This window comes from Pantherophis guttatus, chromosome 2, assembly GCF_059756535.1.
Source record: "Pantherophis guttatus breed Tessera chromosome 2, ASM5975653v1, whole genome shotgun sequence".
Classification (NCBI taxonomy): Eukaryota; Metazoa; Chordata; class Lepidosauria; order Squamata; family Colubridae; genus Pantherophis; species Pantherophis guttatus.
This window is the reverse complement of record NC_142064.1, coordinates 288,150,161-288,173,394: the sequence shown is the minus strand read 5'-3', so window position 1 is coordinate 288,173,394 and position 23,234 is coordinate 288,150,161. Positions and strand designations below refer to the sequence as shown.

The 23,234-nt window shown below is 44.3% G+C and overlaps 1 protein-coding gene and 1 long non-coding RNA gene across 2 annotated transcripts; both read left to right on the top strand.

The window, feature by feature from the left end:
• The first annotated feature begins 633 nt into the window (after window positions 1–633).
• On the top strand, window positions 634–19,429 carry LOC117662560 (uncharacterized). Its single transcript, XM_060687613.2, is given in 15 exon segments — window positions 634–967; window positions 1,526–2,122; window positions 2,419–2,530; window positions 2,651–2,694; window positions 5,224–5,353; window positions 6,207–8,116; window positions 11,262–11,884; window positions 12,166–12,187; window positions 12,302–12,910; window positions 13,385–13,487; window positions 13,614–13,654; window positions 16,652–16,781; window positions 17,940–19,068; window positions 19,070–19,237; window positions 19,239–19,429. Coding segments are annotated over 14 exon segments (5,496 nt in total). The 5' UTR covers window positions 634–967; window positions 1,526–1,705; the 3' UTR covers window positions 19,297–19,429.
• A 1,294-nt stretch (window positions 19,430–20,723) lies between these two features.
• Window positions 20,724–22,138, top strand: LOC148116073 (uncharacterized). The gene is made up of 2 exons (XR_015731857.1): window positions 20,724–21,026; window positions 21,867–22,138. It is a non-coding gene; the product is annotated as an uncharacterized LOC148116073 (long non-coding RNA).
• Window positions 22,139–23,234: the final 1,096 nt, after the last annotated feature.

Below are 23,234 nucleotides of genomic sequence, written 5' to 3'. Positions count from 1 at the left end.
CACCAAGGAGCCTCCTTGTGAGGTAAAATTTCTCCAAAAATCACCAATTTGAGTTTTTTCTTTAATTTGGAACTGGTTTTCCTTCGGTATTTCTTTTTCTTCAGTATTATTTCCTTTGTCAGAAGCTGACAATTTTCAATTATTCTTAGGCACCTAGAGCTGAGAATTGGAAAAGGGCAGCTCTGCATATTGAACTAAAGAAATAAAAATCTATAGAAATCTCCATTTTCCTGACAGGAAAATTTTCCCTCCCTCAGGAGTCGCCGCTGCTTTTCTCTGACAGACAACCAATGAGAAGTCTCTTTACTCTGCTACTCTGATGCCCATCATCCCTGCCCTCCCCCTCCCCTCAAGCACCGCTCCTCCTTCCCGCCCTTTGCAGTGTCCCTGTCACATTGCGCAGAATCCACCAGGGGGCGCTCTCTGCAAAAGGAAGGTAATGAAAGGCGCTTCCCCATTGGTCCACTGGAGGGCGAACGTCACAGTTGACTTTCCAGAGGAGGCGTGAGATCACAAACGCTGGCCGCTCTAGGACGTCGCACTCTCTCCCTTTAACCCCTGGAGCTCCCATAGGAGGCGGAGAGGCTGCAGGAGAGTCGGGGGGGGGGGTGGGTGGCAGATCCAGACGTATCCTGGGTGAGTTGGGGGCTCTTCCCGTGCAAAGGGAGGCGGAGGAGGGAGAGTCTCAGTAGAAGAAGAGAGAAGCCGGGCGAGGAGGAAGCAAGATTCGCACTAGGGGCCGGAGTCAGGCATGTCTCCGGAGGGGGAGAGAAGCCGGCCGGCCTCTCCCAGCTGCCTCCTTCCCAACCTCGGTCCTGCGCTTGGATGACCCGGTTGGGTTCCAGGCAGGTTGGGTGAACCTACCTGCGTGTCAGTTCTCCAAAGGCCACCTTGAAGAAGGGAAAGGGAGCATCCACCGCCAGGGTCATTTCCTGGCGTTTGATTGGATGGGAACTTATCTTTCATGGTTTGTTCACCTGCTTGATGCTTGGCAGGTTATATGAATACTTCTTGGAGGCAGGGTTGAAATCCAGCAGGTTCTGACAGGTTCTGGAAAACCGGTAGCAGAAATTTTGAGTAGTTCGGAGAACTGGTAGCAGAAATGTTGAGTAGTTCGGAGAATCGGCAAATATCACCTCTGGCTGGCCCCAGAGTGGGGTGGGAATGGAGATTTTGCAATATCCTTCCCCCAGGAGTGGGGAGGGAATGGGGATTTTGCAGTATCCTTCCCCTGCCACGCCCACCAAGCCACACCACTCACCAAGCCATGCCCACAGAACCGGTAGTAAAAAAAATTGGATTTCACCACTGCTTGGAGGTAAATGTAGATCTAGGTTTTAAAAATAAAGCCCATCCTTGTAAGTAAAAATAGAAAATATTCTAAAACACACACTATTCATCTCCTCAAAGCAACTTCAACCCCTATACCAGCTCTGAAAAATACTTCCTTCCATGGGACGAGTGTCGTTCAGTGGTTACATCCATATTTTCTAATTCTTGAAATTTATTTTCTTTTCCATCTCAGATATACAAAGTGGAAGCCATTTGTACGTCTTCACATACAGCCAAGATATCTCAGGTAAAGTGGAGTGAATGGCTTGCTGAAGTCCCTCTTGTGGTAATGGAAACCATCCTCTGAATGAAAAGGCATTTCAAGATCTAAAACGTTCCTTGGAGTTACTCTAGAGACAGAGACAGAGACAGGATGGAAACACAACTTTTAGCAAGTGAGACAACTGAAAAAGAACCTTCTGCTGTTCAGGATGGAAGCTGTGGGGACATCTGGGAAAGAACTGGACAGAAGATCCTGGAGGAGGAAACCATCCATTCAGAAGTTCAGCCCTGGAACTTCAGGAGTGTCCAATACCAGGAGGCTGAGTGTCCCCGAGGACTCTGTAGCCGAATCCACAACTTCTGTAGGCAATGGCTGAGACCAGAAAAGCACACCAAAGTGCAGATGCTGGACCTTGTGGTTCTGGAGCAGTTCCTGGCCGTTCTGCCCCCAGAGATGGAGGGCTGGGTGCGGGAGTGTGGAGCAGAGACCATCTCCCAGGCAGTGGCGCTGGCTGAAGGCTTCCTCCTGAGCCAGGCGGAGGAGCAGAAGGAACAGGTCAAATTGCAGGTATGAAATCTTCATCTAGGGAGCCCAGAAGTGTTTTGAAAGGAATAAATGTATTTGAATTTTTCATTCCCCCCTTCCTGATTTCTCTGTCATTCATATTATGTGGTGATGTCACACCAATTCTTGTAGGACGTTGTACTGTTATTCATTGTAGATTTGAGACAACCTTTCCTTTCTTTACTGAATGTCATTGATGGATTTTGTGGGCTATGAAATTGTTTTCAGAGAACAAGAATGGTATTGTGTGATGTCCATTAATTATGGCTCCTCCCCCCTCCCCTTGCCTGTATTTCAAGTCCTTCTTTGTGGAGATCAGGGATCCTGAGGGAAGGAAGAATCCAACACATCCCCCTCTGGAACTGTTTTTCCGGAGGTTCTCTCAGGAAGATCCAAGTCAGGACACAGGAGGTAATTAAAAGTTGTCCCATTCCTCAGAGAAAGCCCAACTATGTCATCTCCATGTGTTCTCTTTTGTACAATACCTCCTCCTAACTTGTTATGTGTTTTATACTTCTGTATCACTGACAGATCTTCATGGTGGAGCTGAAAGAATGATTGAACCTCCAAATCAAGTAAGTGGAGGACATTAATTTATTAGATTTGTATTCTCTCTTTCCTTCAGGAAGACCACTCTCTACTTCCATTTTCTTTCTTGTTTGGGTTGATTTATTTTCGTGTTCCTGAGCAATGTGGAAAAAAGAATAGCATGTTCAAATTGCTTTCAGCCAGCTTAGCTTTCTCTGAAGACAGCTGTTGGGACACAGTGGTGTGCTTAGTAATTTCTAATCTCGGATTTGTACCTGATTTGGATATGTAGGCCAAACTATGTATCTTTGCAAACACTGAGAATTGCCCTTCCTGGGGAATTTAGTTTAGTTGAAGATTTTTCCTACCCTTCACCACCCATATCCCAGAGAAATGCTGTGGGCTGCATATGACAGTGATGGCTAACCTTTTTGCCATCGCGTGCCAGGAGAGGGGGGGCGGGGAGGGTCGCGTGCGCATGTGCCCATGCGCATGCGTGCGCAACCCCTCCCCCTCCCCCCCTGCTCCTGGCACATGATGGCCTGGTAGGCCCGTTTTTCTTTCTTACCTGGTTCCAGATCCTCTCTGTGTATCTGGGAAGGGCGAAAACAGCCTTTCCCACTCCCTTGGAGGCCCTACGGAGGCTGAAAGGGCCCATTTCCCAACTCTCGGTGGGACAGGAAGTGACATTTTTTGCTGTCCCCAGCCTCCAGAACCTCTCTAGAGTCTCTAGGAGCCTCTCTAGGAGTCTCTGGAGGCTGGGGACAGGAAAAAATGTCACTTCCTGTCCCACCGGGAGTCGGGAAATGGGCCCTTTCAGCCTCCGTAGGGCCTCCAAGGGAGTGGGAAAGGCTGTTTTTGCCCTTACCAGATACACAGAGAGGATCTGGAGCCAGGTAGGAAAGAAAAATGGGCCTTCTCCACCCCGCCCCCAGGCCCTCCAGAGGCAGGAAACAGCCTGTTTCCCTACTTCTGGTGGGCCCAGAAGGCCCGAAAATCAGCTGGCCGGCACACGCATGCGCCTCAGAGCTGAGCTGGCGTGCCCACTAATATGGCTCCGCGTGCCACCTGTGGCACGCGTGCCATAGGTTCGCCATCACGGGCATATGATATAATCAATAAAATCAACATTAAAATCAGAATTTAAAATAAAAAATGGTTAAATTTATACAAATACTATAAAATTTCAGAAGGTGAAAAAGTTCAAGATGGGGGTTAGCAGTTGTTGATGGCCAGCCAACTCCATGGTTGAGTGGGCCTCTGTCTTCCACGCAAGGTGGAACAGCCAGGTTTTGACCCCTTTGCAGAAAGCCAAAGGACTGGGGGGTTTCTTCACCTTCCTTACCCAGCAGTTACATGTACATATTAAAATGGAGCAGGGAGGGCATCAAGCCCTGAAGCAACCCACAAAGGAGGGACCATAATCTCTTGCTATCAATTAACACTGATTGGAACCAACATTGGAGGAAGGAGATGAATCAGCACAAAACTCTGCTGCCCATCCTTAGCTCCCTAAATTGGCCCAATAGCATGCCATTGTCAATGGTATCGAAAGGGGTTGAGAGGTCACAAAAAGCAAGGATGGATGCACCACCTCCATTTCTCACTAGAGATCATTCATGAGTACAACCAATATAGTTTAAGTCACTAGACAAGAATTGTCCATCATGATAGGGTCCAATGATGGCTTCTTGAGTAGGGAAAACAGCACATCTTTAAAGGGAGCCGGAAACCCCCATCCAACAAGGATGAATCCATCAGGGATTAGACTGACTCACATACCACCTCCTGTGGGACCTGTTACCAGCCAATAGGGCATGGATCTAATACAGATAATGGTGTTTCCATTTTACAAGACCCTATCCACTTCCTCAGGTCCAACAGAATCAAACCATTCCCAGATAACTAGGCGAGTCTGTTCCCTGGGCATCTGCATAGGACCATGATGGCGAACCGGAAGTTGGCAAACAGGCCGTTTCTGGCCTCTGGAGGGCCTCCAGGGGTGGGTGGGGAAGGCCGTTTTCACCCTCCCAGACTCCTAGAAAGGCTCTAGAGCCTGGTGAGAGAGAAAAACAGGCCTACCAGGCCATTGCGTGCCAAGAGTGGGGGTCTCGGGGGGGGGGGTCGTGCTAGCATGCACAGAGGCGGGGCATATAGAATTTTGGGTATGAGCACGTGCGCGCATGACCCCTCCCCTCCGCTCCTGGCACACGATGGCAAAAAGGTTAGTCATCACTGGCATAGGATTTGCACCATGTTTGCAATCCAACTGTGAGCGAATGAGCGAACTCTGAACAAAGAGATGATAGGGAAACAGATAAAAGATATATGATAGGTCAATCAATATATGGTGAGTTAGTATTACTGAATGGCACTGAAAATCCTGAAGTTGATAAACATGGCTAAAATATTTCTTCAGGCAAAGGTTTTTGGCTTCATACCTTTTCTCAGCTAAACCTCGGAATCCTACCAAGCACAGCCATGTAACTTAGCACATATCGTTGGTTTGGGAATTTGTGAACAATGGAGAAGATCTTGCAAATCATTCTGGTCTCGTTCTTTTTTCCCATATTCAGGAAGGTCCCGTGTCCTTCAAGGAGGTGTCTGTGTATTTCTCTGAGGAGGAATGGTCTCAGCTGGATCCTGACCAAAAAGCGCTGTATTGGGAAGTTATGCTGGAAAATCATAGGAACGTGGCCTCTCTGGGTAAGGGTTTGCTACCTTGCAGTCAGATTGTTTAGGAAGTCATAATGTATTTAGATGCCATCAGCTGCACTGCGGGTGAAGCATAGCGTTCCCCAAGACTTGTGCACTTTGTGGAAAGGTGCAAGGCAGGCTTTTTGAGTGGAAGCGCTGGTTCTAGGGCTCAAATTGAAGAGGAAGCTCCTACTTGAAGCCCAGGATTGGCTCTACTGCTGAGGGTTACTCTTCAGGGTGGACTTAACGGTGGAGAGATAAATAATTGTTTCTCATCTTTATGTGTGTAACGCCAACAGAGTCAATGTTGTTTTGACCTACTGAGCCCGAATGTTTCACCATCACTGGCTAAATGGTACCATTTTCCAATTGCAAACATGTTGAAGCTTAATAGAAGAACTTTTGTTTTTCCCCCCTGCAATCGTACAATTTTGACAGGAGAAAATGATAGTAAAGGGAAGATAATTTGGGAAGAAACAGACATGTTTCAAAAATAAATTTAGTTGTCACAGGTCTCTCTTGGAATTGGCACCCTCCAGTAAATGTTCATTTTTCTCCTAATTTATCCTTGAAAGTTTCCCCTGATTCTTCCCCAAATCAAAGCTGACTCTGAGTGACATGTGAATAGATCAGAATAATTCTAAATAAAAAGGATGTTTGCAATAGTGGTGATTAGTGGCAAAACAGGATGTTAGCTCATAAATATAGGAATTATCATTTCCAGATCTGCTGTTGTACCAGTGGCAGACCAGTGCCAAGATATATTGGAATTGGGCCAAAATTCAAAACGAAATTTGTAGGACTTCCTACAATTTAATATTCTCACTAATCTTGCTACTACTTTCATTTCTTTTTTTTTAAGGTAATGATGGGCAGGAGAATAAAGATTCCTATGAACTATTACAAGGGATAACTGCTGGAGACAGAATGGAGACGTCTGCAATTGGAATGGAAATAGAAAGATATGAGAAAAACCAGTCTGACAATTGGAATCAGGAAAGTTCATCTTCCATTGATGCTCCAGTGCAAGACGTTGTGATCCAACACAGGAAAGTAAAGGAATATATTGTAAAAGGTGTGAAGCAAAGCAAAGACAAATTACATGCAAATGGATGGTATCCAGCCCAAATTAACGGAGAAGTTAACACATTCAGAGACAATGGAAAAGATTACAACTGGACATTTACTCTGTCTCATGGATATAGGTCACTTACATCCCAGAATAAGATTTACACAGAAGAGAAGCAATCTAAAAATTGGGAATGTGGAAAGAGATTCCAAAAGAGTAGTCAACTTACTTCCCATAACTGGATCCACACAGGGGAGAAGCCATATAAATGCAGAGAATGTGGCAAATGCTTCAGGAGACGCAGATATCTTACATCTCATAAAAGGATCCACTCAGGGGTGAAGCACTATCAATGCAAGGATTGTGGGAAGACTTTTATATATCATAGTCAACTGGCTTCCCATAAAATAATCCACACAAAGGAGAAGCCATATGAATGCAGAGAGTGCGGTATGAACTTCAAGAAAAGCAGTTATGTTACTTCCCATAAAAGAATCCACACAGGGGAAAAACCTTATCAATGCATGGAGTGTGGAAAGAGCTTTAGGTCAAGTCATCAACGTACTTCGCATAACTGGATCCATACTGGTCAGAAGCCATATAAATGCATGGAATGTGGAAAGACCTTTGCTTGGAACAGTTCTCTTACTTTACATAAAAGGATCCACACAGGGGAGAAGCCATATAAATGCATGGAGTGTGGAAAGACTTTTGCTCGGAACAGTCAACTAACTCTGCATAAGATGAACCACACAGGGGAGAAACCATATAAATGCATGGAGTGTGGAAAAGGCTTTAAGTCAAACGGTGATCTTACTTTCCATAACAAGATCCACTCAGGGGACACACCATATAAATGCACCGACTGTGGAAAGGGTTTCTGTGAAAATGCATTGCTTATAAAACATAAAAGGATCCACACAGGGGAAAAGCCGTATAAATGCATGGTGTGTGGAAAGACCTTTGCTCAGAGGAGTTATCTATTTTCCCATAATAAGAGACATAGACAGGAGAAATCATATAAGTGCATGGAATGTGGAAAATGCTTTATGTCAAATGGTGGTCTTCAGACCCATAAAAGGATCCACACAAGGGAGAAACCGCATCGATGCATTGAATGTGGAAGGGTCTTTACATCACATAGTCATTTTAAGATCCATAAAATGACCCACACAGGGGAGAAACCATATAAATGTGTGGAATGTGGAAGGGGCTTCATGTCACAAAAGTCTCTTAGTACCCATGAAAGAATCCACCTAGAGGCGAAGCCATATAAATGCATGGAGTGTGAAAAGACTTTTGCTCAGAGAAGTACTCTTACTTTCCATAAGAGGATCCATTCAGGGGAGAAACCTTATAAATGCATGGAGTGTGGAAAGAGCTTTGCTCAGAGGAATCAACTTACTTGCCATAACAGGATTCACACAGGAGAGAAACCATATAAATGCATAGACTGTGGAAAGAACTTTGCTCAGAGAAGCACTCTTACTTTCCATAGCAGGATCCACACAGGGGAGAAACCATTTAAGTGCATGGAGTGTGGAAAGAGCTTTGCTCAGAGGAGTCAACTTACTTGCCATAACAGGATCCACACAGGAGAGAAACCATATAAATGTATAGTGTGTGGAAAGAACTTTGCTCGGAGCCATCAACTTAGTCGCCATAACAGAATCCACACAGTGGAAAAACCGTACAAATGCATGGCATGTTGAAAAGGCTTTACTGCAAATGATGATCTTACTTTCCACACGATCTTCAAATTCCAAAGTGGCTGAATGTTGATCACATTGTTCTAGAAAGTCATAATTTTCAGATGCAGTTGAAATTTTATTTTGGGGGAAGTGCCTTTAATTTGAACAGATATTAAATAAATGTTTTTAACTGAGCAGAACCTATACTTCAGAAAACTGCCAGTTGTTCTTGACCAAACACATAGAAAGAATGGAAGTTGCCTCTGGAATGTGTGTGTATGTGTGTGTGTACACATATATACACACATACATACATATGTACTGTGCATTCAGAAAGTATTCAGATCCCCTTCACTTTTGTCAATTTTGTTATGCTGCAGCCTGATTCTACGGTTGTTGTAATTCATTTTTTTCCTCATTAATCTACACTCAGTGTATATTACACTTTCTGAAAGCACTGTGTATGTGTGTAATAAAATCAGACTTGCAGAAGTTGCAATCTTATTTAGTCAAAGGCCTCATTACTCATTAATCATCACTTACGAAGTCGAGGTAAAAGAAAGGCACACTTTATACACAATGGAACAATCATTGCTAATATCCATTTTTCCCCTACACCAGTTTTTTCAATGGAATGGGACAACTCACCGCAGCCAACTCACTGCAGGAAAACTTGCCATGGGACAATTCAACAATTACTTTTATCTTTTGGACTATGCTCTCTACATGGGGCTCCCCTTGAGGTGCACTCGGAGGCTCCAACTGACGCAGAGTGCAGCTGCGCGGGTGGTTATGGGAGCGACGTGGAGTTCCCATGTAACACCTCTCCTGCGTGAGCTGCACTGGCTCCCGGTGGTCTTCCGGGTGCACTTCAAGGTTTTGGTTATCACCTTTAAAGCGCTCCATGGCTTAGGACCTGGTTATCTACGGGACCGCCTGCTACCACCAATAGTCTCTCACTGGCCAGTACGCTCCCATAGAGAGGGGCTCCTCCAGGTGCCGTCGGCCAAACAATGTTGACTGGCGGCCCCTAGGGGGACAGCCTTCTCTGTGGGGGCACCTACGATCTGGAACGAGCTCCCCCCGGAGATACGGAGGATCCCGGATCTGCGCACCTTCCATCACGCGCTCAAGACTTTCTTATTTCATCAAGCTGGCCTGGCCTAAATCTTCTCCCCTTTTAAATGTAAATTTTAATTTGTTTTTAAATTATTGGGTATTTTAAATTTGTCTCAGCCAAATTATTTGTTTTTATTCTATTTTAAATTTTTGTATTTATGTGTTTCGTTCTGTGGCTGTTCACCGCCCTGAGTCCTTCGGGAGTAGGGCGGTATAGAAATCCAATAAAATAAAATAAATAAAAAATAAGATGCACCGGAGTATAAGACGCACCAAGATTTCAAAGAGGTAAACAAGAAAAAAAAAGTTTTTACCTTCCCCGGCCCCCAGGAACACTCTGCAGGCCTCCCAACCCTCTGCGCGTCGTTTTTGCAAAAAAAAAAGTTGCACAGAGGGTTTGGGAGGCCTGCAGAGTGCTCCTGAGAGCTGGGGAGGGCAAAAATGCAATGCCTGGTGGGTTTGGGAGGCCAAAAACAGGCCCATTTTTCACAACAAAGAGGCCTGCAGAAGATTTGAGAGGCCTGCAGAGTGCTTCCTGGGGGCTGGGAAGGCCAAAAACACTCCTGTTTTTGCGAAAACAGGCCCACTTTTGATCTCCCAACCCCCCCACATGTTGCATTTTTGCCCTCCCCAGCCCCCAGGAGCACTCTGCAGGCCTCCCAAACCCTCTGCAGCCCCCATTTTTGGCAAAAATGGGACGTGCGGGGCGGGGTTTCAGGAGGTCACTGTATTTGGTGTATAAGACACACAAACATTTCCACCCTCTTTGGGGGGGGGAGTGCATCTTATACTCCAAAAAATACGGTAAATTATTTAAAAGAATTAAAAGGTAATTTTTGTCATTCACATTTCAATTTGTCCCTTTAGCATCCTTTCTTTATTAATTCTATTTCACAATTTCTTTGATTTTAATATAACTCTTGTCCCTGAGCAAGTTCTGTGGCAAGTTTCAATATTTGTAATTTCAAGTATTATTCTTGAGTTTACAGTCAGTGGAGAATCAGCAGCAGTGGTATCAAGCCAAAGATTCTCAATCTCATCATTTTGCCCTCTGCACAGGTAGAGACACTCAGGGAAATCTTGAGTGCAAACTCAGGAGATTGGATGCAATGAGTAGACGACTTCCAAAACAAGGAACAAATCTTAGGGATAGGGATAGGATAGTTAGAAATATAGAAATAGAAAAGAAGAGAAATAGAATAGAAATAGAAGAAAGAAGTAGAATAACTTTATTGTCACTTTAAATGTACACTAATCAGCATACATTAAAATGAAATGTTGTTGTGTCCAGCTCTCAAAGGATAACCCACATAAACCCACATACATAAACATCACAGTCTAATTCGAACATATACATCTACATGGCAAAAAAAGAATCCTGCGAATTTACAAGATGGATGGCATAAAGAACAAAGCTCTTACAGAATCTAGTGGTCCTGCTACAGATACTTTGAAAGCTCCACCCAGAGGGGAGCAACAGAAACAAACCTGAAGTGGATGTGTGCAGTCTAAGCACACAGCTCTCTAACAATGCTTCGAGCTCTAAGCACATAGGCCTTTAGTTTCCTACTCATGTTTCCCTATGAGGTAACTCATTCCCTACTCAACCCTTAAGTAGATTTTTGTTCATATTTCCCCTCACGGATTTGACATTTATATTCCTTTTTTACTATTTGATTTCCTTCATTTAGTAGTTCCACTTTTTCTCCAGGTCACAGATGAGACACCATTTCCCTCTCTTCATTTCTCCACCAAGGAGCCTCCTTGTGAGGTAAAATTTCTCCAACAATCACCAGTTTGAGTTTTTTCTTTAATTTGGAACTGGTTTTCCTTCGGTATTTCTTTTTCTTCAGCATTATTTCCTTTGTCAGAAGCTGCCGTCTGGTCTTTTCAATTATTCTTAGGCACCCAGAGCTGAGAATTGGAAAAGGGCAGCTCTGCATATTGAACTAAAGAAATAAAAACCTATAGAAATCTCCATTTTCCTGACAGGAAAATTTTCCCTCCCTCAGAAGGCGCCGCCACCTTTTTCTGACAGGCAACCAATGAGAAGTCTCTTTACTCTGCTACTCTGATGCCCATCATCCCTGCCCTCAGCCTCCCCTCAAGATGCGCTTCTCCTTCCCGCCCTTGCAGTGTCCCTGTCGCCTTGCGCAGAATCCTCCAGGGGGCGCACTCTGCCAAGAGAAGGGAACCCCGGGCGCTTCCCCATTGGTCGACTGGAGGGCGAACGTCACAGCTGGATTTGCAGAGGAGGCGTGGCATCGCAAACTCTTGCCGCTCTAGGACTCCGCACTCGCTCGTCTTAACCTTTGTGGCTCCGCAGAAGGCGGAGAGGCTGCGGGAGAATCCGGCGGGGGGAGATCCAGACGTGCCCCGGGTGAAAGGGGGGCTCTTTCCGTGCAAACGGAGGCGGAGGAGGGAGAGACCCGCTCCCGGCCCTCCTCCGGGTTCAGCCACTGATCCCATGCTTCCACCTCTCCATGCAGGGGGAAGCGGGGCTCCAGAGGAGCAGAAGAACCGGGGATGCCAGGAAGGCGGAGGGGATCCGGGGGTGCTTTCCCGCCCCGTGTCCGGTGAAGAGCCCGAGTGGGGGGTGAGGAGGGTCGGCCTTGCGGAGGCCCAGCAGGAGAGGAGAGAAGCCGGGCGAGGCAAGATTGTGTGAACCTGCCTGCTGTCAGAGGGGAGATTCGGGTCTCCAAAGGCCACCCTGAAGAAGGGAATAGAATAGAATAGAATAGAATAGAATAGAATAGAATAGAATAGATTAGATTTTTTTATTGGCCAAGTGTGATTGGACACACAAGGAATTTGTCTTGGTGCATAGGCTCTCAGTGTACATAAAAGAAAGAGGGCATCTTCAACCAGGGTCATTTCCTGGCATTTCATTTAACGCGAACTGAGCTTTCATGGTTTGTTCGCCTGTTTTGCCCGTTTGGCAGGTGGTGTGAACCCTACTTGGAGGTAAATGTAGATCTAGGTTTTAAAAAGGAAGCCCTTTCTTGTAAGTAAAAATATAAAATATTTTAACAGAATATTAAACAGAATATTTTGTGACAGAACCCATCCTCTGAATGAAAAGACACCTCGATATCTAAAACATTCCTTGGAGTTAAGTCTATAGACAGTGACAGGATGGAGACGCAACTTTTAGCAAGTGAGACAAGTGAAAAAGGTCCTTCTGCTGTTCAGGATGGAAGCTGTGGGGAGACGCAACTTTTAGCAAGTGAGACAAGTGAAAAAGGTCCTTCTGCTGTTCAGGATGGAAGCTGTGGGGAGACGCAACTTTTAGCAAGTGAGACAAGTAAAAAAGGTCCTTCTGCTGTTCAGGATGGAAGCTGTGGGGAGATCTCGGCAAACACTGGGCAGGAGATCCTGGAGGAGGAAACCACCATCCATTCAGAAGTTCAGCCCTGCAATTTCAGGAGCGTCCAGGATGCTGAGGGTCCCCGAGGACTTTTTAGTCAACTCCATGAATTTTCTAGGCAATGGCTGAAAAGGGAAAATCACACCAAAGCCCAGATGCTGGACTTGGTTGTTCTGGAGCAGTTCTTAGCCCTTCTGCCCCCAGAGATGGAGAGCTGGGTGCGAGAGTGTGGAGCAGAGACAAGCTCCCAGGCAGTGGCCCTGGTGGAAGGCCTCCTCCTGAGCCAGGTGGAGGAGCAGAAGGAGCAGGTCGAGTTGCAGGTGAGACAATTCATCTAGGAAGTTCAGAAGAGAATAAGAAATGTGTTTGAATTCTTCACCCCTCCTTCCCAGACTTCTTTGGCATTCATAATATATGGAGATGTCAGACTAAATCCATTATGCGTTGTAGATTTGAGGCTTCCTCCTGAGCCCGGCAAAGGAGGAGAAGGAGCAGGTTGAGTTTCAGGTGAGGGAACTTTTTCTTGGAAGTTCAGAAGGGATTTGGAAGAATGTGTTTGAATTCTTCATCCCTCCTTTCCAGATTTCTCTGCCATTCATAATATGTGGAAATGTCACACCAATTCTTGTAGGACATTGTACCACTATTCATTGTGGATTTGAAACAAATCTTTCCTTTCTTACCCAGTTACTGATGGATGTTACTGAAAATGTGTTCAGAGTACAAGAATGTAGTTGATATTGTATGATATCCATTAATTGTTCTTTTTTTAAAATCCTGCTTCATATTTTCAGTCCGTTGTGGAGATCAGGGATCTTGAGGAAAGGAGGAATCCCCCTCCAGAGCTGTTTTTCCAGAGGTTCACTCAGGAAGATCCAAGTCAGGACACCTCAGGAGGTAATCAAAGGTCCTCACATTCCCCAGAGAAATCTCAGCTATCTCATGTTCTCCATGTCTTCTCTTCCATAGAATACCGCCTCCTAATTTACTATTATGTGTTTTAAACTTCTGTATCCCCAACAGGTCTTCGTAGTGGAGATGGAGTGGTTGGACCCCCAAATCAAGTAAGTAGGGGAAATTAGTTTATTAGATTTGTATTCTCCCTTTCCTTCAGGAAGACCACTCTACTTCCATTTTTGTTCCTATTGGGCTGGGTTGTTTTTGTGTTCTTGAGCAATGTGGAAATGGGAATAGCATGATCAAGTTGCTCTCAGCTATCTTAGCTTCCTCTGAAGACTGTTGTTGGGGCACAGAGGATTGTTATTTCCATTGTCAGATTCTGTTTAAGAAATGTTTTTTTAAAAGACGATAATTCATTCTGATGAATACTGTTAACTGCTATGAGTTTATAATAACTAATTATTGAAAAAACTCCTTCAATAAATATGAATAAACAGTGGCAGCAAGGGCTAAACATAGACCAGTTCTTTTTGTAATTTTTGACTGAATTGTACAAGGTTGATAAAAAATAATGAAATAATCACATTATGATTTTACCACTTTTATAAAGCTTTCTGTACAACTAGTGATAAGAAAAATCAGCCCATTACATTAAAAGAAAAGGCAGATAATTAAAATCCAGTGATGGTAGCAATATAGAATAGACTTGAACTTAAAATGGTTCTGGAAGAGCATACAATCAAGGCACTTTTGGCCTGCAAAGTAATTTCTAATTTATTTATTTATCTATCTATCTATCTATCTATCTATCTATCTATCTATCTATCTATCAGATTTCTATACCACCCTTCTCCTTTCGGACTCAGGGTGGTGAACAGCCGAAGTAAAACATTTGTACATCCTCTGATTTGTACCTGGAATTGGAGGCCAAACTAGGTAGATTCACAAATGCTGAGAATTGCCCTTCCTAGGGAATTTTCTCCACTTTTTGCCCAGCAAGGAGCATAACTGGCATACAGCGTGTAGCTGGACAAAGGCCCTCCTGGTCACGGCTGCCACTTTCCCTTTGAGTAGGAGCTGTGTGTCCAAGATGAACCCCAAGTTATACACCAGATCCATCCCCCATCCAGGACTAAAGATGATATCCTAGATACAGAGGGGCCCACTCTATCTTACCAGGGTTCTGTTGAAGTCTGTTGTTCCCCATCCAAACCTCCAACAGCCTCCAGGCACCACAATAGATGTCCACTGCCTCACTCACTTCAGCAGGACGGAGATACTGTATATAGCTAGGTATCATCAGTGTATTGGTGATACCTTGTCCCATGTTGATGGATGATTTTCCCAGCAGTTTAATGTAAAAACGAGAGAGAATCAAGCCCTGAGGCACCCCACACCAGAGGAGCTGTAATCTTCCTAATAACACCGATTAGGACTGGCCTTGGAGGAAGGAGGTGAATCAGCACAAAATGTGCTATCCACCTTCAGTTCCATATGTTGGCCCAAAAGCATGTCATGGTCGATGGTATTGAAAGATGCTGAGAGGGTGAGAAAAGCAAGGATTGAACCACCACCTTCATCCTGCTCTTACCGGAGATCATCCATGAGTGCAGTCAATGCAGTTTCAGTCCCATATCTGGGCCTGAAACCATACTGAAAAGGTTTAGAGGATCCATCCTTCAAGATCCTATGGAATTGCAATGCCACTACTTTCCCAACAACCTTTCCTGGAAAGAGAAGGTAGAAAATTGGATGAGAATTGTCCATCATTGTAGGGTCGAACGATGACTTCTTGAGTAGAGGGCAAAGCAGGGCCTCTTTAAAAGGAGCCGGAAACCCCCATCCAACAGGGATGAATCCATCAGGGGTTAGACTGACTCACATACCACCTCCTGTGGGACTTGTTACCAGGTTAGTTATACAAGGGCATGGTGCAAAATACGACTGCGCGGGGGATTATGGGAGCGACGGGGTGCTCCCATGTGACACCTCTCCTGTGCGAGCTGCATTGGCTTCCAGTGGACTTCCGGGTGCGCTTCAAGGTGTTGGTGACCACCTTTAAAGCTCTCCATGGTTTAGGGCCAGGGTACTTACGGGACCGCCTTCTGCCACCAATTGCCTCCCACCGGCCGGTTCGCTCCCACAGAGAGGGCCTCCTCAGGGTGCCGTCAGCCAGACTATGTCGGCTGCCGACCCCCAGGGGGAGAGCCTTCTCTGTGGTGGCACCTATCCTCTGGAACGATCTACCTCCAGAGATATGAGTGATCTCAGATCTCCAGACTTATCGTCGGGCCCTAAAAACTTACTTTTTTCAGCTAGCCGAGCTGGCCTGATTCCATGTTGGTTTTAACGTTTGATATTGATTTTAATTGATATGTTTTAAATTATGGGCCAAATTCTATTTAATTAGTTTTAAATAATCATTTTAATTTTTGTGTACAAATGTTTTTATTTTGGCTGTTCACCAACCTGAGTCCGAAAGGAGAAGGGTGGTATACAAGTTTAAATAATAATAATAATAATAATAATAATAATAATAATAATAATAATAATAATAATAATAGTCTAATACACAGGTAATGGTGCTTCCATTCTACAGGACCCTATCCACTTCCTCAGATCCAACAGAATCAAACCATTCCCAGATAACTAGGCGAGTCTGTTCCCTGGGCATCTGTCTTGAAGACAGCGGGTGCGTGCCCCCCTAACACGATATGGTCCCCTGCTCCCGCCGTATCTGCCCCTCCCAGCCATGGTCCTGATGGAATCACACTCTTCCATACTTACACTAAGCCCCTCTACACCCGGCTCCACACCTCCCAGTTCGTGCCCCTGTGCCAAGCCTGATCTATCACCCTCCCCCCCACACCCCTCCCCAAACCCCTTAAAAATTTACACAAAGACAATTTTTAAAAAACCCTATGATAGGTCAATTAATATACAGTGAGTTAGTATTACTGAATGGCACTGAAAATCCTGAAGAATAAATGAAGTTGATAAACATGGCTAAAATATTTCTTCAGGCAAAGGTTTTTGGCTTCATACCTTTTCTCAGCTAAACCTCGGAATCCTACCAAGCACAGCCATGTAAGTTAGCGCATATCTTTAATGGAGAAGATCTTGCAAATCGTTCTGGTCTTGTTCTTTTTTCCCATATTCAGGAAGGCCCCGTGTCCTTCAAGGAGGTGTCTGTGTATTTCTCTGAGGAGGAATGGTCTCAGCTGGATCCTGACCAAAAAGCGCTGTATTGGGAAGTCATGCTTGAAAATCATAGGAACGTGGCCTCTCTGGGTAAGGATTTGCTACCCTGCAGTCAGATTGCTTAGGAAGTCATTCTGTAGTCAGATGCCATCCGCTGTGCTGTGGGGCAATTATGCCGTTCCCCAAGATTGTGCACCTTATAGAAAAGTGCAAGGCAGCCTTTTTGAGTGGAAATGATGATCCTAGGGCTCATGTTGATTCCCAGGCACCTACCTCAAGCCCAGCCTTGGCTCTACTGCTGAGGGCCACTGTTCAGAGTTGTCTGTATGGGGGAGCGATAGAGAATTGTTTATCTTTTGTTTCATATATGTGTGTGATGCCAGCTAAGTCAAGTTAAGCGTCTTGTAAACTTTTGACATGCTGAGTCCAAACTTTTTGCCATCTCTGTGCTAAATAGTGCCATTTTCCAATTGCAATCATGCTTTTGAGACTTAATAGAAAGACTCTTGGTTTTCCCCCCCTGCAACCATATAATTTTGGTGGAAGAAAATGATTAATAAAGGGAAGATAGTTTGTATGGGAAGAAAAAGATGTTTCAAAATTTACTTAGTTGTTACAGGTCTTTCCTGGAATTGGCATTCTCCAATAAATGTTCAGTTTTCTCCTAATTCCTCCTTGGACATTTTGTTTCCCCTGATTCTTCCCTAACTCAAATCAGAATAATTCTAAATAAAAAGGATGTTTGCAATAGTGGCGATTAGTGGCGAAACAAGATGTTTTAGAGCTTCTAATAGCTTTTATAGCTCATGCCCTTTATGTGAGTGTTTATTGATTAGCCCTTGGGCCATATCAAAGTGCAAAGTTCCAAAATTATTACTAAAATTTGATAAAAGCAATTTTAAATGGAATTGAATAAAATATGATTTAAAATGAAATTGGAATTGTAATAGAATACAATAATTTAAGATATAGGTAAAAATATGATAAAATTGTATTTCTGTGTCACCCCTGCAATCTACCCCAATCAGCCCCACATATGTAGATCTCAACTGAACCATTTTGCTTAAGTACTGTGCTGTGTTAAATATTATTTAGTAATTATCATTTCTGTGCCATGCCACTGTAAGTGTGCAAATACGTAATATATTGGAATTTGACCAGAATTCAGAGGGAAATTCATAGTACTTCCTATAGTTCGATCTTTTCCCTAACTTTGATGTCATTTTCATTTTTTCATCTTTTTTAAAGGTGATGATGGGCAGGAGAATAAAGATTCCTATGAACTATTACAAGGGATAACTGCTGGAGAGAGAATGGAGACATCTGCAATTGGAATGGAAGTAGAAAGATATGAGAAAAACCAGTCTGACAATTGGAATCAGGAAAGCTCATCTTCCACTGATGCTCCGGTGCAAGACTTTGTGGTCCAACAAGGGAATATAGAGGAATATTTTGAGAAAAGTGTGAAGCAAATTAAAGGCAAATTAGATGCAAATGGACACCATCCAGACCAAACTAACGGAGAAGGTAACATATTCAGAGACAATGGAAAAGATTACAACTGGACATTCACTCTTTCTCATGGAAATAGGTCCCTTACATCTCAAAGAAAGGCCCAAGCAGAAGAGAAGCAATCTAAAAATTGGGAACGTGGACAGACATTTAGAAAAGGCAGTCAACTAACTTCCCATAACTGGATCCACACAGGTGAGAAGCCATATAAATGCAGAGAGTGTGGCAAGTGCTTCAGAAAATACAGTAATCTTAGTTCTCATAAAAGGATCCACACAGAGCAGAATCCACATAAATGCATGGAGTGTGGGAAGACCTTTCCTTATCCCAGTAAACTTATTACACATGAAATAGTTCACAAAAAGGAGAAGCCGTATAACTGCAGAGAATGTGGTAAGAGCTTCAAGACAAGCAGATGTTTCACTTCCCATAAAAGAATCCATACGGGGGAAAAACCCTATCAATGCACGGAGTGTGGAAAGAACTTTAGGTTGAGGCAACAACTTACTTTACATAGCTGGATCCACACAGGGCAGAAGCCATATAAATGCAGAGAATGTGGAAAAACCTTTGCTTATCCCAGTAAACTTACTACACATGAAATAGTTCACAAAAAGGAGAAGCCATATAAATGCAAAGAGTGTGGTAAGAGCTTCAAGGCAATCAGTTATCTTACTTCCCATAAAAGAATCCACACGGAGGAAAAACCCTATCAATGTATGGAGTGCGGAAAGAGCTTTAGGTCAAATCATCAACGTAGTTCCCATAACTGGATCCATACAGGGCAGAAGCCATATGCATGCGTGGAGTGTGGAAAGAACTTTGCTCGGAACAGTTCTCTTACTTTACATAAAAGGATCCACACGAGAGAAGCCATATACATGCATGGAGTGTGGGAAGACTTTTGCTCGGAACAGTCAACTTACTTCCCATAAGATGAACCACACAGGAGAGAAACCAGATAAACGCACAGACTGTAGAATGGATTTCTGTGAAAATGCATTGCTTACAAAACATAAAAGGACCCACACGGGGAAAGCCATATAAATGCATGGAGTCTGAAAAGAGTTTTACTTTAGAACCATCAACTTAAGTCACCATAACAGAATCCACACGGGAGAAACCGTACAAATGCATGGCATGTTGAAAAGGCTTTACTGCAAACGATGATCTTACTTTACACAAGAAGATCCAGAAATTCCAAAGTAGCTGAATATTGATTACATTATTGCAGGTCATAATTTTGAGATGAGCTGAAATTCTCTTTGGGGGGGGTGGGGAGTGCCTTTAGTTTGAACAGATGTTAAATAAATAATTGTAAATTGAGCAGAATCTGTACTTCAAAAAATTACCACAGTTGCTCTTAACCAAACACACAGAAAGAACAGGAGCTGAATCTGGAATGTGAATATGTGTGTGTGTGTGTATGGACACACATACATATATATGTACAGTGCATTCAGAAAGTATTCAGATCCCCTTCACTTTTGCCAATTTTGTTATGCTGCAGCCTGATTTTATAGTTGTAATTCATTTTTAAAAAAATTAATCTACATTCAGTGTGTCCTTCATGGATTACTGCCTTGTCGTGGCGAAGGGGCTTGCATAGCCAAATGAAGCTATGAGCTATGCCGTGCAGGTCCACCCAAGACAGGTCATAGCAGAGAGCTCTGACAAAACGTGATCCACTGGAGAAGGAAATGGCAACCCACTCCAATTTCTTTGCCATGAAAACCGCATGAACAGTACCAAAAGGCAAAAAGATAAGACGCTGGAAGTTGAGCCCCTCAGGTCGGAAGGAACGCACTGTGTATGTCTGTGTGTATAAAATCAAACTTGTAGAAGTACGCAACCTTTTTCAGTCAAAGGCCTCTCGGTACTCATTAATCATCACTTACAAAGTCTTGAGGTAAAAGAAAGGCACACTTTATAGACAATGGACAATTGTTAATGTCCATTTTATTTATTTATTTATTGGTTCGATTTATATGCCGCCCTTCTCTGGAGACTCAGGGCGGCTTACATTGCGTTAAGCAATAGCCTTCATACTTTTGTATATACCTGCTTAGTAGGGCTTTCGCCCCCCCCCCAAAGCGGTGTTCTTTTTTATACAAAGTCAGCTTATTGCCCCCACAATCCGGGTCCTCATTTTACCTACCTCGAAAGGATGGAAGGCTGAGTCGACCTTGAGCCTGGTGAGATTCGAACTTGCAGTAATTGCAGGCAGCTGGTGCTACTTAACAGCACTTTAGTCTGCTGCGCCACCAAGGCTCATTTTTTTCCCCCCATACCAATTTTTTCAATGGAAAGGGATAATTCACCACAGCCAAGTTGCTGCAGGACAACTTGCCACGGAACAATTCAACAATTAAATTATTTAAAAGAATTAAAAAATGATCATTTTTGTCGTTCACATTTCATTTTGTTCCCCCTTTAGCATCTTTTCTTTAATGAGACTATTCCACCATTTCTTCTATATTAGTATAACTCGTGTCCCAGGGCAAGTTGTCCAGTGGCGAGTTGTCTATGACAAGTCCTGCAACAAGTTGGCTGTGGCAAGTTGTCCCAGACCCTCCTTTCAATACTTGTAATTTCAAGTATGTTATTCTTAAGTTTACATTCAGTGGAGAAGCAGCAGCTTTGGTATCCAATCAATGACTCTCAATCTCATCATTTTGCCATCTTTAGAAACCCAGAGGCAAGAATTTGAGAAGGGGCAACTGCCTATGTTGAACTAAAGACAGAAAAACCCAAGAGAAATCGTCATTTTCCTGACTGGAATTTTTTCCCCCGTCAGGCGACACTGCCATCTTTGTCCGACAGGTAACCTGTGTGAGAGATATTTTTTTCCTCCTATTCCCACGCCCATCATCCCTGTCCTCCCCCTCTCCTCAAGGTGCGCGTGCTTCTCTTTCCTGCCTTTTCAAGGTCTCCTGCCAATTTGCGCGGGCTCCTCCAGGGGGCGGCCTCGGCCACGAGAATAGAACGCACAGACGCTTTCCCATTGGCCTGCTGGAGCACGAATGTCACAGCTGGCTTTCCAGAGGAGGCATAACGTCACAAACGCTTGAGGCTCTAGGGCGCCGCACTTGCTCTCCTTAACCCCTGGGGCTCCGCAGGAGGAAGAGGCTGTGGGAAAGTCTGGCGGGGGAGATCCAGATGTGCCCCGGGTGAGGGGTGGGCTCTTTTTGGGGAAAGGGAGGCGGAGGAAGGAGAGACCCACGCCCAGTTCTCCTCCAGCTTCAACCCCGGATCCCATGCTCCCCAGCTGCCCTCTCCATGCAGGGGGCAGAGGAGCTTCAGAGTAGGAGAAGAACAACCGGGGGATCCCAGAAAGGTGGCGGGGCTGGGGGTCCTTCCTGGGGATCTGGAGGTCCCTTCCTGGAAGAGCCCGAGTAGGGGGAAAGGAGAGTCCAGCGGGAGAGGCTGGGCAAGGAGGCAGGATTTGCACCAGGGCTGCATCCTCCGCAGTCCAGACTGTCTCCAGAGGAGGAGAGAAGCAGGATAGCATCCCAAGGAGAACCTATCCGATCAATGCCACTGAGATCCCATACCATCTCATGTAAACACCGCCACACACACACAAATAGGGATGAATGCTGCTCAGTGGTTGAACTGTTGCTTTCCAATTCTGAGAATTATTCTTATTTGTTTGTTTTCCAGCTCAGATACACAAACTAGATATGACTTTTGCAAACAGACAAAAATCATTGCTTGGACAAAGAGGACTCAATGGCTTGCTGTGGGTGGTCCTGTTTCGGGTTAGGCCGGTTGTGTCAACCTTTTTAGGAGGTGAATGTTAAGTCTAATTTTTAAACAGGAAAACAAGTAACAAGTTATGGAAAATACTCCAAAATGCATTTATTGTGCGTTCCAACTCAGTCCCATTGTCAAGTTTCGATGCTATCTCAAAATAAATGAATTTCCAAACTGCCGATCTTTAAGGAAATTTTCTTTTTATTCGAGCACAGCAATCTCATCCTGACTCTTTTCGCGGTCAGTACTGACCTTTGCCTCCCAATCCCTCCCTTTCTGATCCCCAATTCTCTGCTTCTCATTGGCTATCTTCCAAGTCACTTTCCTGATTCCTTCTTCGTCAGATCACAGGAATGTCTCCCCCACTCCCCGTCTCCGAGGAGACAGATCTTCAAAGGGATTTAGCAGGCAAAAGTTCAGGCTTCTCCTCCCTTTATTTATATGTCAGTGCTGGGACGCACTGGGACCTCAACACACACACACACACACACAAGGAGGACCTATGCCACTGAAATCCCTGACTATCTCAAAAAATGTACCTCTCTTCCCCACTCCATAGGGATGAATGCTGCTCAGTGGTTGAACTGTCCACTTTGTAATTCTGGGAATTTTTAAAACTTTGTTTGCTTCCAATCTCTCTCTCTCTCTCTCTCTCTCCCTCCCTTTTCTTTTCTTTTCTTTTCTTTTCTTTTCTTTCTCTTTTCTTACTGGGAGATACAGAATCTTTAATATCCTCGTTGGATAAATACACAACCCAAACTCAGGGGCTGCCACAAAGAAGAGGGAGTCAAACTATTCTCCAAAGCACCTGAGGGTAAGACAAGAAGCAATGGGTGAAAACTAATCAAGGAGAGAAGCAACTTAGAACTAAGGAGAAATTTCTTGACAGTTAGGACAATTAATCAGTGGAACAACTTGCCTCCAGAAGTTGTGAATGCTCCAACACTGGACGTTTTTAAGAAGATGTTGGATAACCATTTGTCTGAACTAGAGCCTTGGTGGTGCAGCAGACTGAAATGCTGTTAAGTAACACCAGCTGCCTGTAATTACTGCAAGTTCAAATCTCACCAGGCTCAAGGTTGACTCAGCCTTCCATACTTTTGAGGTAGGTAAAATGAGGACCCGGATTGTGGGGGCAATAAGCTGACTTTGTATAAAAATAGAACACCGCTTAGGGGGGCCCGAAAGCCCTACTAAGCAGGTATATACAAAGGTATGAAGGCTATTGCTTAACACATTGTAAGCCACCCTGAGTCTCCGGAGAAGGGTGGCATA